General features: G+C 38.3%; 1 protein-coding gene and 1 non-coding gene across 3 annotated transcripts; both read right to left on the reverse strand.

Moving 5' to 3' along the window:
- Positions 1–70: 70 nt before the first annotated feature.
- LOC111251468 (choline/ethanolamine transporter flvcr2a-like) lies at positions 71–16,641 on the reverse strand. Of its 2 annotated transcripts, none has more exons than XM_022808057.2 (9): positions 15,651–16,641; positions 7,035–7,145; positions 6,549–6,711; positions 5,374–5,538; positions 4,894–5,035; positions 4,469–4,662; positions 1,068–1,281; positions 687–905; positions 71–550 (listed from the first exon to the last, which is right to left on the reverse strand). In XM_022808057.2, the coding sequence occupies exons 2-9, from the start codon at positions 7,040–7,042 to the stop codon at positions 465–467; spliced, it is 1,191 nt and encodes a 396-aa protein (XP_022663792.1). In that variant the 5' UTR covers positions 7,043–7,145; positions 15,651–16,641; the 3' UTR covers positions 71–464. The 2 variants fall into 2 exon arrangements, with proteins under 2 accessions (XP_022663792.1, XP_022663790.1); XM_022808055.2 differs by having other exon boundaries at positions 6,931–7,145; positions 15,620–16,640.
- On the reverse strand, positions 8,705–8,777 carry TRNAK-UUU (transfer RNA lysine (anticodon UUU)). Its single transcript has one exon. It is a non-coding gene; the product is annotated as a tRNA-Lys (tRNA).
- Positions 16,642–16,674: the final 33 nt, after the last annotated feature.

Genomic DNA, 16,674 nt, shown 5'->3' on the forward strand with positions numbered 1-16,674 from the left:
CATCCACAATCGAATCTAGCGGCAGAGGAACTAACAAACAAATCATGAGCTAAACAAGTGAAAATAGAAATTTCACAGACAAGACATATTTATTTCTATGTCACATTAAATATCTCGAAATTTTTTTCAACATGATTTCTACTAAATGTTTTTGGCCAATAATCGTTTAACTTAAAACAAATGCACAGTATGTGTGATAGGCACTCGATATGGTGATTCTGCCCAAAGCCTTAGCATATTTTAGAGGCTATTGTAGGGTTCTTATGCATCAGACACTAAGGCACACTTTAAGTCTATATGTTGGATGACGTCCTAGTGCGACAGTAGACACAAAGCTCGTTCCTTTGTGCTTCGATGTATCGGTTTAGCACATAAATGGTTAATTGTTTGCATGAACAATTTGCAGTCGGTGTCTCTACTTCTTCATAACTGCATTACCTTAAATAATAATTGTTATAGTTCTTCTACGTCCGCGCCAACGAGACACTTGGTAACGTTTGGGATTCTCCAGCAAATGCGCGTTGCCGTCGGAGATCGGATTTACAAAATGCTGAATGATAGGAAAAAAAATAGGTGTTTGTTAGTAAACATTTGACAAATTTGAGATTTATGCTCGACATCTGCGTTTGTCGAACGAAGTTACTTTCGATGTGAGCTCTAAGTGATCAATTTCAGATGCTCCTCACCTGTCATAATGGTTCCTATTACCATTGCTCCAGAAAGCGCAAGGTTGGCGGGGCAATCACCGAAACGTCCTAAGAGCTCAGTTGCCGCTGATGTGAATAAGACGCCAAAGAGCTGTGCAGCAGCATTCAATAAACCTGCCGAAGTATTCTCGTGCTCTGGATATGTCAATTCAGAAGCAAACTCAAACCCTAGTGGAAGATAACCTGTCATAAAGAATCCTGTGACAGCAAAACAAGTGAAGATTCTCTATTCAAATCTGGCTATTTTTCATAGCAAAAGCTGTAAAAAACGTCTTCATTACAGGTTCTGCATATAAAAAATAATGTCTAAAGTTTTGTCATTTCATTGAACAGAATTTCAATACATTCATTTGCACTCACCAAGAGCCAATGCGATGTAGAATAAAGGCCACACATGTCCAAGTGGCAGAACAAACGTATAGGCAAACATACAGATCATTGACATTGTGTACACGATCAATGTGATTTCCTTGAATTTTTTCGTCTTATCCAACATAATTCCGCATACAACCGAGCCCAGCATACCAGCGACGACTAACATAAAACCTAAAAAGCCAATCCTTGAGCCTTCGTCCTAAAACAAGTTGTCCAAAAAAGAAACATAGTTTTTCTGTCGTAGATTGATAAATACCAGTCACGTATACATGTCACAACATGTGTGACTGAACACAGTAACATATCAATAAAAACTTTGAAAAATTACCACAATGTCTGTGTGTGACAGGTTAATACGTTTCGAAAAACTACCGTCTTGTTTTGATTATGCGTAGAAGTCACGAGATTGTTGAGAGTGGTGAAACGGTAGTTCCTCACTGGGCTATATATTATAAAAGCGTTTTTAATTAAATTTAAGTCAGCAGAGGAAAGCTGATACGAATCTGTAAATCCACATATGGCAAAACGGTACCTTTTACAACAGCCATCACAATATGCATATAACAAATACCTGTCACGTGCAAATCAAAATTATACCCAACGTTATAATATATATTTATATATGCTGGCTTGAACATAGTTGAGAAAACGGGCGCTTGAATTCAATGAAAGAACTGGATTAAAAATATTCAAATTGTTTATGATGTAAGTACCCCCATATGTCTCGATTTTAGTTATTTTTTTGTACTGGCTTAGCTCGACAGGAAAATGTTATTGTAGAAAGCTCATGTCTAAAAAAAATTAGGCTTACATTAAATAGTCAAAAAATAATCAAAAATTTTTATTGCGTGCACGCAGGTAACGCTGCCGAGTTAACGAAGATTTACTCTATACTCATACTCAAATGTCACGAAAATACGTGTTTGAAAATTATGAATGAAAAAACCATACTGTGGATTGTTTGTGGATTTGTAGTAGTGCAAACGGAATAATGAGCTGTGACAGTGCATTGCTAAATGTGGCGTAGAGAGTCAGTGAAGGCGGCAATTTTGCTACTGTTTGGTATTCATCTAAGTGTTCATCACTAAGAACAATTTGTGGGGTGCGCTTTGCGCCATGGGGTATCCCATAGCAATAAGTCAATCCCAATAAGACTCCGCTACACGGGTCGACCCATAGTCCCAAGAACGGTCCCTGTAGTATGCGTCCCCGTTCCGACCGAAAAAAGGGTTCATGCCTAAACAGGTAAAAACCAATCTTGGATTGTTGACGATCGTCTGTGTGCTATCTAGATATAGTGTTGATGATGCTATCTTGTTCCGCCGAAAAAGAAGGCATGTGTACCGTGGCGTATACGGCGGCAATCTTTTCGAACGATACATGATGCCAAAGAAGTGATTGACAGTAAGTGACAAGCGAGTATAAGATATATATATCCCATTGTAGCGGCCAGTTACAAAAGGCCTTAACTACAAAAGTCCTATCTGCGCTGAAAGAATTATGCTTATACTCAAATGACTAACATGCAAGTATAACGGCCACAGTTATTCAGTTCCTATATTATACGTACATATATATGTGGCGACCATCTGCAAAACAGTTCTAGCGATTTTTGTGATTTCTCCGTGTAGACATGGTTTAACGAGAAGTCACTATGAAAAGAGTGATTTGACTTGTCTGCGAAAATGTGTTTGGAGGGCCAGGAGATAATATTTTTTTGCAATCTGGGAAAAATATAAAAACTTCCACACGGATACTAATGTAAATTGAGTAAAAATGATTTTCTTGGCCAATTTCTTCAGTAATGGTTAAAAGCTTCCAAAGCATCGACATATGTAAGTGGCTTTGCTTTTTAAACGCATCATAAACATAACGTTGGATTTCCGAATATAATCGATCTACAACATTTTCTATAGAGAAGGGTCTCAAAAGATGTTTTTCTTAGAAAACAGTGCAACAGATTCATAAAAAAAATCGATGTTGTTATATTCACAACCGGCTTGATTTCTTCAGCAGCCTAACATTTAGACGTATGTTTGAAAGTTAAGGGCAGTGTCACCTCGTTCATTGCGGACTAGCGGTTAGGAAGAAGCAGTCAACGGTGGCACGGTAATGACCTCATTGCAACGGGAGTGTGAAGTAATTGCCACTTGCTACATAATAAAAGGATGTCTAGAGCATATTAATTTCTTCAGGCGGCATGAGGAGGCACCGGAAGTAAAACTGTAAATATTTTTTTAAGGTTAGATTGCGAAACATAATAGCATTGGGTAGCATCTGGTGTGTGCTTGTAATGCAGTTGATGTGGTGGAAATAAACAAGTAAGTGTTCTTCGATAAAAATACGTGAATGTTGTACATGTGCGGCGCTATTCGTTACATCTACGTTAAGGTTATCATCAAGTTACGACAGCCACTCAGACCTTATATACAGGTTGCTCGAAATAAACTTTAGCAGGCCGATGATTGTCGTGGCTATCGTTTATCCGCATCTTCGATACTAACAAAAAGCTACTTTTTTTGTTTAAAGACTGAATACCACAAATGATGGCGAAGAAAAAAGCTCATGTTCGTAATATATGGGCTCAGCGACTAGTTAAAGCAGCGTAAACGCCATTTTTGGTACTACCGGAAGCTTTAATGCAAAAATTATCGACTATCTAGGAGAGAAAAGTTCCTATTGCCAATTTATAAAAATAAACCTCAATGGCTAAACGTCTTGTTTGGATCTTTTACACTTGCGCATTTTTAATTCCTTTGACCCCTTATTTTTTTCATCTTTTGGCCTATTGTGAGCTCAAATGGGGGAACTGCTTGATTTTCTGCGCTTGGCGCGTTTCAGTGAGACCCCATGCTATGTTGTAACATGCATCCATCAGTCTTCATTTAGATGTGACATACAAACTAATGGCACTAGTTATGTTCAGCTTTATTCCGAGCATTCTATATATATTTCTGTATATATTAAGTGGATCAGAAGCTTCTTGGCGATCAGAGAGCCTTACTTTACATATATTAAAGTAACAGAAGATACACAAATTGCCGCAATAAAGAGTATATATTAAATAGATGGATTTAGCCGGCACGCCTTAATGCCGTTTGTATACTTCTATAGCACTATTTTAAAATGCCAACTCTAGTCATTCAAGTGGTTTTATTGACTAATATCAAAACACTGTGTAATTACTTATAAAATTATACGACTGGAATCTAAAAATTATATTGGGACGCACATCTCCTGCTACTTTAACGGTTGTGAAATGAAGACCTTTCAAGAGAAACTGTTTTTCCAACTGTTCAACGACTCCGTTAGGTTAATCTGTTTATAAACATCGAGGTTGGTTCACATAAAGGGGCAAAGCTGATTACTGGCCTCAGAATACTAACCGGGTAATACTTAGAAGACACTTGACTAAGTAAGGTCGAAACAGCATAAAATGTCCCAGTGTTGATTCCGTAGGAGATGAGTAACAGCAAATAGGATGAGTTAGTAGCAAGCTGTCTCATTGTGTTTCGATAGTCAGAGGGCAATTCCATCAGTTGTCCCTTGTTTGGAGGTCGAGAAGGTTTTTCGCGGAAAGCTACAACGACAGACGATTTAGAAATTTTATCGACACTACATCTAACCCGGCTTTCGAAGACTAGATAGATCAAGCCCTTGGAGAGTTTACGTATATTGACTGGGTGCACAATTCTCACAATTAATCGACGTTAACGTGTATAGTTTTACGTTTTAAAATTATATATAAATTGATCTATTTCCCATAAGATATGTTGTCTAAATCTTCTTAACCCCATGTAAAACCTCCTACCTAATAATATGGCGATAAATACGACAGAGGTTACGCCAGCGACAACCCCGAACAAAATCTGCAAGTTCTTGGCCACCAAATTATGATCCTCCGACATTGGCACTAACAGAGTTGGCACCTGAAAGCCTAATGCAATACCCAACTAAAAATAGCACATAATCCACATATTCAACGTTAGTGGTCGATGTGTAGCAGAATCACGGATGATTCACTATACATAATGATAATAACAATAGCTTTCTTTATTCACAGATGTATATAAGTGATATGAATGTTATATAAACATAAAATGAAAATATTTAGTACGTACGTAAGAAACGAGCTTAAATGTGACGCATAAGTCAACAAGCTGTGATTGAGTGTGGGTAACAGATGTGGCCTACGATGATTTTCCTGGAAGATTTTCCGGAAAACCTATAGAAACTATCGGATACGCGAGAATTTTATTTATATTTCTTTAGCTCAATCCCAGACACTAACTTGATTGCCGAAGACGCCAGCGGCGCACGCTCGGGAAACTTCTTGCGAGCCAAACCACACTGTCGCTAAGCGTGGAGGCACAGAGAGTATAAAAATCTGCGAGCAGGCGACAATTGTTTGTCCAATCATTAACAGCCAGAAGAGATCTCGCGGTGTTGCGAACACCTAAAACTCAACAAATAACCTGAACCTTGTATTTTTACGGCAATATATTTTTACGCAATAGAGTTCCGGTTGGGAAATTCTGTTTTGTCTATCGTCTAAAACTCCTTAATGACAGTTTCGTCATCGCGTCAGTCATTAGAAGCCTAAGGACATTGTATTGAAGTTAAGAGAGTTAGCGCAAAGACGCCAACTTGACAAGTCAATGTTACGAATCGTGACGGTCCGTCGTCATTATCACGTGCATTAAACTGTCCTAGAAAACACCGGCATACCCGGCTGACAAATTGTAGATTATTATTGAACAAAAAATCTTCCTATTAAAGCTACAAAATTCGCTAGGTTTGCCAATCTGTAAAATTGAAATTCCACTATAAGACAATGGACATTGGGCGACGAATCAAGTCCATTGAGAACAAATCTGTCGGCCACTTAAACCAACAGATTTTCTCTCAGTAGTCAGTCACTTTATAGCTAGGTGATAGGGTGTGTCGTGTGCTCAATAATGTTTACGAGCCCTGAAAATAATATACTGCAGTTGAGCGGTTAGGCCTCTTCTGTGGCCATCGACAGCGTTTAGTTACTAGGCGGAGTTTTAATGGCTGGCCTTGTTTGTAGCCACGAACCATACCTAGATAATTTTCTATGCGGGCAAGGAGAAGAGACTTTTTTTTTTTTTTTTAATAAATACTCGACTCTTCAGCTCTGTTTCAAAATACACTTTTGCTACGGTTGCACAAGACTTCACTCTTATATAAACTCCTGTAAACAACTTTGTGCGGGACCCTAAGACTTTTCGCACCTGGTACATGTCTGAAGCTTAGTGAACGCCTAAATCCTATTCGCCGGAGCAAACAGGCAGCCTTATACGGGTTATACTTATATTGTTAAATATTTGGATTAGAATATCTCATAGGTAACCTGAATGCAATATTATGGTCATTTTTGCTTTATTTCTGCTTTGGTTAGGGAAGCCTCCTATTGTTATGCCTATGTTGTTCCGGCAAGCTCACCTTGATCCATGAGCCTAACATGGTTCCAGCTGCGCCAAGGACGACCGAACACCTCAAACCTTTTTTTTCCATGATCCATGACGCGGGCAAGATCAGCGGAATATACGAAGCGCAATAGATTAACGCCGTCCAATTCACCGATTGATCTGATACTGAGTAATGGCTAAACAAATGAAAGATTGATGACATACAAATAAAGATATTGGCACATAGTAGTTACGCATACGCGACCAATTAAATGATAACTACACGACAAACTTGAGGCCATCTGCTATTAGCGGTCCTCTAAGCAAAACCCACTCATTCTAAAAGATGTACATTTCTACGCTAAAAAGTGCTTCCTTCTGCAGGAATTAGGTTATTCTTCGTAACGGAAATTTACCTTTTGACAACGTCACGTATTATAGATAATTCTATCCACTGGAATCCGTTGGAAAGTGAGTAGAGAGAAAACAGAAGCAAAATAACGAATCTGTACGGACTAACTTGCACATCCTTGTCTATATCCTCTTCCGTCGGAACTGTTAGCGATGCAGGTGATGTTGCAATGGCGGGAATCTGCAGGGGAGTTCCGTCACTTTTTGACGACTCTAGCGCCTATCAAATAGAATAGAAGTATAATCGAAAACAATGTCAATATTTTGGACATTCTTAAAAGTAAATCAGCCCAAATATTTATTTTCCCTTTAATTTGTTATAGTATAGGGTTCCTCAACAGGTCAATCTGGCAGGAAATTTAAGAAATCTGTCGAAGCAAACTTGTCACTTGTTGTCACCGCTGTCCTAAAGCAACGACGCGTAGATTTTGAAACGCCATGCCTCATTGACTTTTTTTTTTATTGAGCAAGGAAATATCCGACATAAGATTCAAACTGCTTATTCTCCTGATCCAGGTCCGCCTGATTACAAGGGTTGTTTATGTCTTACAAAGAGCAACTGGAGGACAAGCATATCTTACTATTGATTACGATCGAAGCTCTAGGCGAAGAAATTACGTAAAAAAAAAACGCAAATAATATATATGTGACTTTTCGGAAGCTGTCAAGCAGACGCGTGCGTCTGACACATTAAAATATCATCATTTTAGCCCTTTACTTGAAAATGTGTTGAGTTTCAAAGTTTGTCGGATTCACTTGCAACGGTCTATTAACTTTGAAGTTTATGTTGGAGTTCAATTTTTTTCTTTATAAGAACTTTGTTGACGTCGCATAGATCAGCGTGAAATGTGCTTCACAACCAGTTCAACTGATTGTTAGTATCATTGAAATTAGAAATGATGCTTCACTGGCGTATTGATAAATATTGGAGAGTGGCAAAAGCAATACATTACTGTTCAATTGAACATACGATCTGCAAAAGGCAAAGCAAGCTAAAGTTGTTACCGATCATAGAAAAAAGTTAGTCTAGAATACAATATTCAAATGAGGCATTAAGTTGTATGTAAAAATACTAATGTACATAAACTCTAAGGCTATGGGAAATAAAAGCGAACCGCCTCAGGCCAGGAGCGTATCGATAACGAGTCTGAGTCTTTTATGGTTTGTAAGCGAGGCCAAGCTAGGTTTAGTATCAAGGTGTTATATAATAGAAATAATTTTCTCGCCTATTGTTTTACATTAGAGTAACATTCTGGGAACTTTTACTGAATTAGTGGCATGTTTTAAATGTTCTTCACATGAAAAAGCAACGAAAACGTGTCGAACAAAAAATGTTTGGATTGGGATAGGCTTATATTAAAGGTACCAAGAACCTGAAACCCCGATACTAATTAAAACTCCATCTTTAGACTACGCACACTGTATAGTGCATTTAAAACTCATACTCAGTTGGATAATTCGAGCTTCTATACAACGCGATGTCGCCCAAACAGAGGCATGAAGTCAAGGTCATTAGGTCGAAAACCTAACGCTCTACCGAATCAACTACCTGAGCACCGGATTCGACAAAGGTCTGTGTGTATATATATATATATACATAATATCTAAAGAATTTGGTCACGTGTCAACTCAGCGCACCGTTTGCGTTAACGCATGAAGCATTAACCCTCTCATCATTTTGTTCCACATATCGTACGATAGTTCTGAAGGAGTCGTCAGAGCGCCTTCTCAGATGCATTTGTATATATATTTAATTTGTCCTTCCACAAAACTTGACGTCGCCCAAGCAGGGGCTCGAACCCTGGACCGTTAGGTTAAAAGCCTAACGCTCTACCGACTGAGCTACCTGGGCACACAATGGTATTCGATATTGGAAAACCGCTTACGATCGCTTAGTAATGTGAGTGTGAAAATACAAGATCCCGAACAATGTCTTATATTATACAATAGCTATTGATTAAAAGGAATAGATTAATAAACAACGCAAACACGTAATTAAAATATCTTTTGACTCAAAGAAAAGCTTTGTGTTAGAAAAAGCCTTATTGTAAATTAGGCAAAAAGGTTTATCTCGTCATGCTGACAAATTCAAAGCTGTTTAATACACATTGACAACTGAAATACGTAATACGATATACATATCGTACTAGTCGCTGGCGCACTTTGTACGTAAATGGCTCAACTGCAAAAGCGTTATTTCAGTAGGGCGCAACTACTGTGTAAAATAATCTATCTTTTGTGTAGTTTTTTGCCTGCTTGACCTACTAATATAGAAACCTGTGTGATGAACATACAGTTCATACGCCATGAAACGAACAAAGTAAATATACCTGGATTTTAATCAACGAAAAAACAGGATTTTGTCTTGATACCCGGTCTAGTCAAACAAGCGATCATAAATGACGATCTATGTACTCTGCACATACTAAGACAAATGTGTGTGACTGACGATGTGGATAGTTGTTATTCCGTATCACAGCAAAGAAAACTTCCCTTTTCTAACAGGGTGTTTATCCTCTCCCGTCACGTAGCAGAGTATCCGCACAAAGACGCATTGCTGTTATTTCTAGTTCTCTCTATATATATATATACAGGTTGGATAATTCATGCTTCAATGAAAATCGAGCGCGCCCAGGCAGGGACTCGAACCCCGAACCACTAGGTTAAATGTTTAATGCACTACCGACTGATCTACCTAGGCGGCGAAGATGCACACCTGAAAGCGAATATATATAGATATATATATATATAATAGCTGAAGAAAATTGTCGAGCCGTGTGCGCTTACATATGAAGCATTCGTCATTACGCATTAACCCCGCTGCGCCAAAGTGTACATTGTCGAGAAAATATGAAAAGTTCTTGAAATAGCGACATATTTTTGCGCGCGGTCTATACGATGCGTTCGTTGAGAGGTACGTTTAGAAAACAATTTACAATTAAGTATATGTCGTCTCATTAGGACGATGCCGTCTTTCAATGATCGTGCGATTATATTTGAATGGCTTCCGAAATGTCATCTTTAGTTTCTCGGGTACACTTTTATTTTAAGGCAACGAGTATTTATGAATAATAAAAAACAAAATACGTTGAAATTCTTGCGCCAGCTATCTGGTAATGACTAATCAAATACGAAGAAAAGCAGGTACATCGAAGATACATTTGAACTTTTGAATGCGCAGTGCTTCTCAAGTTAAGCAATTTGGACCAGCATACAGTGTATTCTCGTCTGAGTAGAGCGACTTAACTTTTAAAGTTTGAGTAGTTAAATAACATCTAGTTAGAAAAAGGTTATCTTCTGTACCTGCTACTCTTATCTTTCAACTTTTGGAAAAAATTGGCTTATCATTGTTAAAGATGAAATGTTCTAATCAAATTGATTCGATGCAGACGGTTCCAAAATCAATTAGGGAAAGTGTAATTTATATTGTGGCTAGCTGAAACGATTTCTGAAGGGCCTTAGATAAGCATCGTATTTAAAATGTGGTGGTCGGGAACGAGAAAAAATAATCAAAATAAATTATTTCGAAATAAAGGGGGCTCACGGTCCAACATTTCTAGTACCCCGAGGCTAACAGATTCGTTGAAGCAAACTAATTTATTTAAGCATCTGAAACATTCAATCAAACATGAAAATCAATCGAATACTGTTGGGTAAAGCTTTTTTGAGCGCAGTTAAAGTTAAGCGGCGTGAAGTTAGTTGGCCACGAAGCGAAAATTTTACCACTAATAATGCGTAACTATTTTAGTCAGCGAAATAGTGAGCTAAACATACCCTTCATTTAAGTAAATCGAAAAGACCAAGTGTCCAATCTTTTAAATATTTAATTTTATGTTTAAAAGACCAAATATTTTAAATTGCCCTATAAGTCGCGCAAAGATTTATATTTTCTATAAGTTTATATTTTATGCGTTTTTTTTTTTAGTAGATACATAAGTAGAACAAGGAAGATTATCAGTTATTACAGTGTAACTGAAAAGTAACAGCGAAAAAAAGCAAAAGTTTTACGAGCGAACAGACTGAAGGTAGGTTAAATAGTGAGTGCAAATTTCTCTAGTCGAGCTACTTTCTAATGATGTTCATTAATTTTGTCTAGGATATATAATCTAGCAAACATAGTTATAAACAGGTTCTACTTTACTGCGCTCATCTGTGTCAGTGTAATAGCGTTCGTCTTCCATTGCCTTTAACACGAAACATTCACATATACCTCTGGATAGCATTCATAGGCGTACAAAGTTGATTTTATTTTAGATTTAGGCATTAAGTTGCCTAACTGTCAGCAAGTTAAATTGCCTCTTCCAGCTTATGCACCATCGAATCTATGCACATTTACGCACGCGAAACACAATAGCTGACAAAACTCTATGATCATAGAAATACAATGAACTCTTTCACAAATATTCGTTGCAACAACAACTTAGCTAGTATTTTCTGTTTTATAACACAAGTTAAAATACCTCAGCATCTATACCATGCTCCGTCGGAAGCTATCCACTCTACCAGTAGACGTGCAACGAGACCGCGAAAGTGATTTCCAAAATGAACTTTATATATATGTATGTATGTATCACTAAACCTAGGGCATATCCTCAAGGATAGGAAATTGGATTGCTAAGCGTTCGTTAAACAGTGGCCTTCGTAATCTAACACTGAAGAGAGCTCACTGCTAAAATTCATTTCGTTTTTTTCTTGGGTCCTATTAGTAGCTCGAAGACTGAGCTTTTACTGTGAAAAGAATATGCTTTTGCTTTTATGAATTCTCAGCCTTTCTAGAGAGACAGCCGCATTTTACCATCAGGCAGCACGAATGGCTCGACAGCAATAGGACGGGATTCTTGTCAACTAGCTCGTCGGTCGCTCTTGCGAACACCGCACATACTACCGTCAACTGTCAAACATCCTAAAATGCCCAACGGTTTGCCGCGATGGACAAAGAAAGACGCGTAAGAGAGAGAACGAAATCACACAAAGGTGTGTTTCTATAGAAATCTGTTTCGCTTCGCAGAAACCTAATGGTCCAAAAAACGTATACCGTTCTAAAAATTGTGTTATTGTAACTTAGCTTTATTTCTTGAGGCAAACTAGATTGTAATTTTATCATAAACTCTTCGTTCTTGATAACAGTCGCTAGACACATAGTGCAGATGTCTCGCTAGCAAAAAACTTCGATATATCTAATTGGATATCGCCAAAAAGATTCGTCTATCGAGTGACATACGACAGAAAATAATACTAAATACAAGCGTAATTAAAATTTATTACAGTTGCAGGTTATCCTGCAATTTCGGTTTAGAAAAAGTTAAAGTTATGGATATGTAGTTACTTTCCTAACTTTGCATGGTGACCCTTTGCAACCTGAGCAAGACGTTCGAGACAGTCTGTAAGCAGAAGTTCTTGCACAACCTTTACAGGATCAGTGTATGGAGTAAAGTGTCAGACATCCCATCTTTTCGAAGTAAGAAGAAACGTCCTTGATATATGAATAGTCCAATAGACGTAGGTTGTGCCACCGCTTAGATTAGCAAACTAAGTTAATTATTATTTGCTTGTTAACAATGCAAATGTTCCCTTAACTCACTAAAGTCACTTAGCTCTGCCGATATTACTTTTATCTCAGCGGAAGAGACCGAATAGCATTCGCCAAGGGTCACGTACTAAATACAAAGCAAAAACAAAATCAATAGACCGAAATCAGCATAGTCTAGATTATATATAGGCCGTTCTAAACGCAAAAATCGACAATACGATTTATCAATACGGCCTCAAAAAGGACTAATTGACATAGCTTTGCTTTGTAAATCCCAGTAGATGCAGGACGTAGAGAAACTTCATAGCTTCTGAGCCGCCCCCGTATTTGAACCAGCAAATATGGAAGGCCATCCCAGTACGACGCAACTTTTCAATGTGACAATGTAAAATATCGAGTCCCGAAACTGCCAATGCTAATTATATCAAAATCAGCTTGAAATTTTTCTAAGGCGAATAAACGTGTCTAATTGAGATAGTACAGCATATTTTATATACCCTGTCAGAAATTGCTGTGTCAGCTTAGACTAAGAATTGTTACGTCGTGTTGATATACATTAGATGTTCATTTAAGCACAATCTCGGCGAGAGATATTTACGTGCCATCTAAGTGTGCTTGCGGCGCCATAGGTGGCAGACTTTTCGAAATACATTGTGCACTGTTGAGTAATACCACATATGCGTTAACTGATTATATACAAAGTAAAAGAAAAATACACCTAGATATGGAGCAACTTGTATCAACACTGGACAGAGATGAAATAAGAAAAGGAAACGGAAAGCGTCGACAGGGCAAAAAAAGAGCACCACTAGGGCAGATCTTCGCATAAACCTCCTGTTCAATACCTCTGCCCTTGAACGTCACTTCCTAATCAATGCCAATGTTATTATTAAGTAACTCTATAATGATTGGGGGAGGGGCGACATCTTGAGAGACACGGGTCAAATAGCATGCGTTGGGGTGTAAGCACTTTTCTATAAAATATTTGTAAGTTATTTAAAAAATTAAAGTTACACCTGCTCTGCAACGGGGTGCGATGTGCAACATGCCGTCTATCTTTCGATACTTTATCTGCCCAGTGATGATTTTTTTAACGTAGTCAGTTGATAAGCACAGACTGCGCTGCCAGGTAGTGGCTCTGTCGCCATATTCCATTCAAGATATACGGTATGGCTGCGTAATAAACTCTTTATGTACCTCACATGTTTTATCGTTGTAAAGCCCAAAACCGCGATCACATATCAAGACCCAACAACTTGCGCGGTAACCTAAAGAATAATTTCATGTAGAACTATTTAAATTTGAACGGAAGAGACAGTGGAAGCTGACAGGGGAGTTTGCTTTGGCCGTTCCTTTGCTCTGTTCACATTTCGTTATCTCGTACGATTTTTCATGAAATTTCGTTACATATAACGTCAATTTAACACTATAGATATGCCCTACGCAGGTACGCTGAAGTATTGCTTTGCTAAAAGAAGAATATTTAACGAGAGTTTTGCGAATTATTCTCGATAAAGAAAACCTTGGGCTCAACCTGACAAAAGTCCGTGCTGTACCTGAAAAACTTCTTTTCAATTAAATTTATTTTTTCAAGACAAGTCAACCACAGGGTTCAAATGCTGCAGGCATTCCCTTCATTTTGTGTGCTAGATGAAGAGTATTTCCGTCTGCGTGGCTTATGGCGCAAGCTTCAGTTCAAACAATAGTTTTTGACATCGAGTGGAACGGCTGATTTTTACATCGTAAATTTGCTAGGCGTCTTTGGAACAAGTGTTCGACGTAATTTTCCTTTACCTGTCGGTTCATCAAAGAAGTGTTGCTGCCCTCAGGGCAAAAAGCTCAGAATGTCTATCAGGTGGAGCAGAGAAAAATAGTCGGTTACCTTGTGCAGAGACGCGTTCGAAGTAGGAACTCATCGGCGGTGGCAATGGATGTAATAGCTAACTGCACTTGTATAATTGACTACTGGGAGTCACCTTCGGCCTTTGACATTTCGCTAAAAACGCGATCGCGAACGCAGGACGTTACACAATTTTGATGAAGACATCCCATCACGACGATATCGAATTTGCTGGTGGAATAAAGAAAAGGACCAAGTGTCCTTCCACTCGACCTGGACGAGGCAAAGCAACGGGCCATCACGTGTTAAATGGTAATAAATTGCGGCATATCACATGCGTTGAAGCCGATGCATTATTATTATGTTCTAACCACCGGTGGAATAATAGAAGAAACTTTCAGCAATGGCATTTTACAGATGAAATTTGTTGACTTAGTGCAGTCTAGCACGTTCACCAGAAGGCTTTCCGTTACGCGGGTAAGTCTTGCGCAATTTTAGCATCGATTAGAGAATGCCACCCACTCTCAGGTATCTTTCATGGATACAATTTGTATGTGGTGCTTCATTTGGGTCGTTTACTTCCAGCACTGCTAGCTTTGTTGTGACGCTATTGGAAAAATAGTGAAGATCTATATTACTTTCTGAATAGCTCCGCCATAGGCACACTCGTTGTTTAGCAATGACCGATTTGCATATAACAACAGCACGATCTACTTCGATGGGGCTATATATAATATAAACGACATTTACGAGTGCCGACCTTTTTGTAAATGTTCAGGCAAACATGGACGAATTGTCAACATCATTGAGAACTTTCAATGCTTCCGTCCATGAAGTAAAACTTGTTATCGATCTTCATTGTTATTATTATCATTGATAGTGTTACTATTATTATTTTTGACAAGCATATTTTGCGACAATGTTTTTATAAATAAATAAAATCGTCTTCTCTATGGCGCGCCTATTTATCGCTAACGTTATTAGTATATATTAGTAATATAATTATTGTATTGTAAATATTAACTGAATGAAACGTAAACTATTATAGGAAATGTTACGTTTTGAATATTGACGATATAACAAATACTATAAAAATGTGATAAATGTTCGGTAAAATAAGTTTTATAAACACAATAACACTGGAGGTTCTGCAAATCATTACAGTGACGTACATTAACAAATACTTGTTTGTCATAATCTGAAGCAATACTTAAAAACAGTATCGGAGTTGAAATTAAAAACACTTATACAGCCTTTCGGTCTGTGTTTTCAAATAATTACGTAGTGAAGCTGCATACAATGAGTTTTCAAACTTTTCACTTACCGATGACTCCATACTTTCAATGTTTACTTACAGTATGACACCTCAGCTTGGCATATAACAGTTCACAAAACAACTTCCGTACGATATGGTTTGACAACAGTTCAATCTAATTTACAAGGTTAAGCGTTAGATATCCATATTGTTTAAATTTCTAATGTGCTTTCGTCTTTCCGTGAAGGAAGGAAGAACTCGATCTACAACGAGGATTGAAAATTTCCCATGGTGGCGGGGAGCACAGTGAGAATGGAAGCTGCACTATCTGCTATTGATCCTCACAGCATGTAGTGGTAATGTAACGTATGATATACGAGGCTATTACGACATTTTGACAGACGGTCTCGAACTAGCCAGTACACGATCGATGTTAGTCGCTGATTTTTATGCAGTATACAGCGTCATAACGCGAGAGGATAACATACAACCGGTGACAGAAGTAAAGGGGAGGTGGAGTTGCACTAGATTCGTATCCCTTAAAGCAGCGGTGCTATGCCAGCGTCAATAAAAAATCAGTTTTCCGAAAAGGCAGGCTACGATGATGGCTTGAAGGATAGTCCACATATCCTATCTGTCTGTGCGCTTGTTCGGGACAGGACACACAGTGCAACGAATGTCACAAGGGGGTTTTTCGTCTTCCCTGGAAAGCTGAACTTTGAAGGAAGCTTCCGAGACATTTATAGATACCGATAACTTTTCAGCTCGGTCTTTAGCAGTTACACTTTTCATATAATGACATTGTGTTAACTTCCACTGTGTTGTCCCGGTATCGAACAGATGCGTGAATAACTACCGGCCGTCGGCATCAATCAATCGATGAATTGGAGATGGATACCAAGGATGCTGCATCTGGAAAATCGGAATACTAGAGTGGATATAAATTAGCAAGAGTAAAGACACCTATTTAACCTCCACATTGTGATCGAATGGAGAGAGAAGCGTAGCAGTAATTTAATGTATCAACGGGTGTCCAGGGTCAACCCCGTGCTTGTTTTCGCTTGATTAGGTCAGTTCCTATTGATCCTCGCTTAACGTTGCCGCCTCCAATATCGGTGTCAACT

Source organism: Varroa destructor, unplaced genomic scaffold (assembly GCF_002443255.2).
Source record: "Varroa destructor unplaced genomic scaffold, Vdes_3.0 BEIS01000005.1, whole genome shotgun sequence".
Classification (NCBI taxonomy): domain Eukaryota; kingdom Metazoa; phylum Arthropoda; class Arachnida; order Mesostigmata; family Varroidae; genus Varroa; species Varroa destructor.

Coding starts and splice junctions, on each gene's coding strand:
- LOC111251468 (XM_022808055.2), bottom strand. Junction 1,282..4,468: donor TGTCTTCTAAGTATTACCCG/GTTAGTATTCTG, acceptor AACTTGTTTTAG/GACGAAGGCTCAAGGATTGG. Junction 906..1,067: donor CTACATCGCATTGGCTCTTG/GTGAGTGCAAAT, acceptor TTGCTGTCACAG/GATTCTTTATGACAGGTTAT.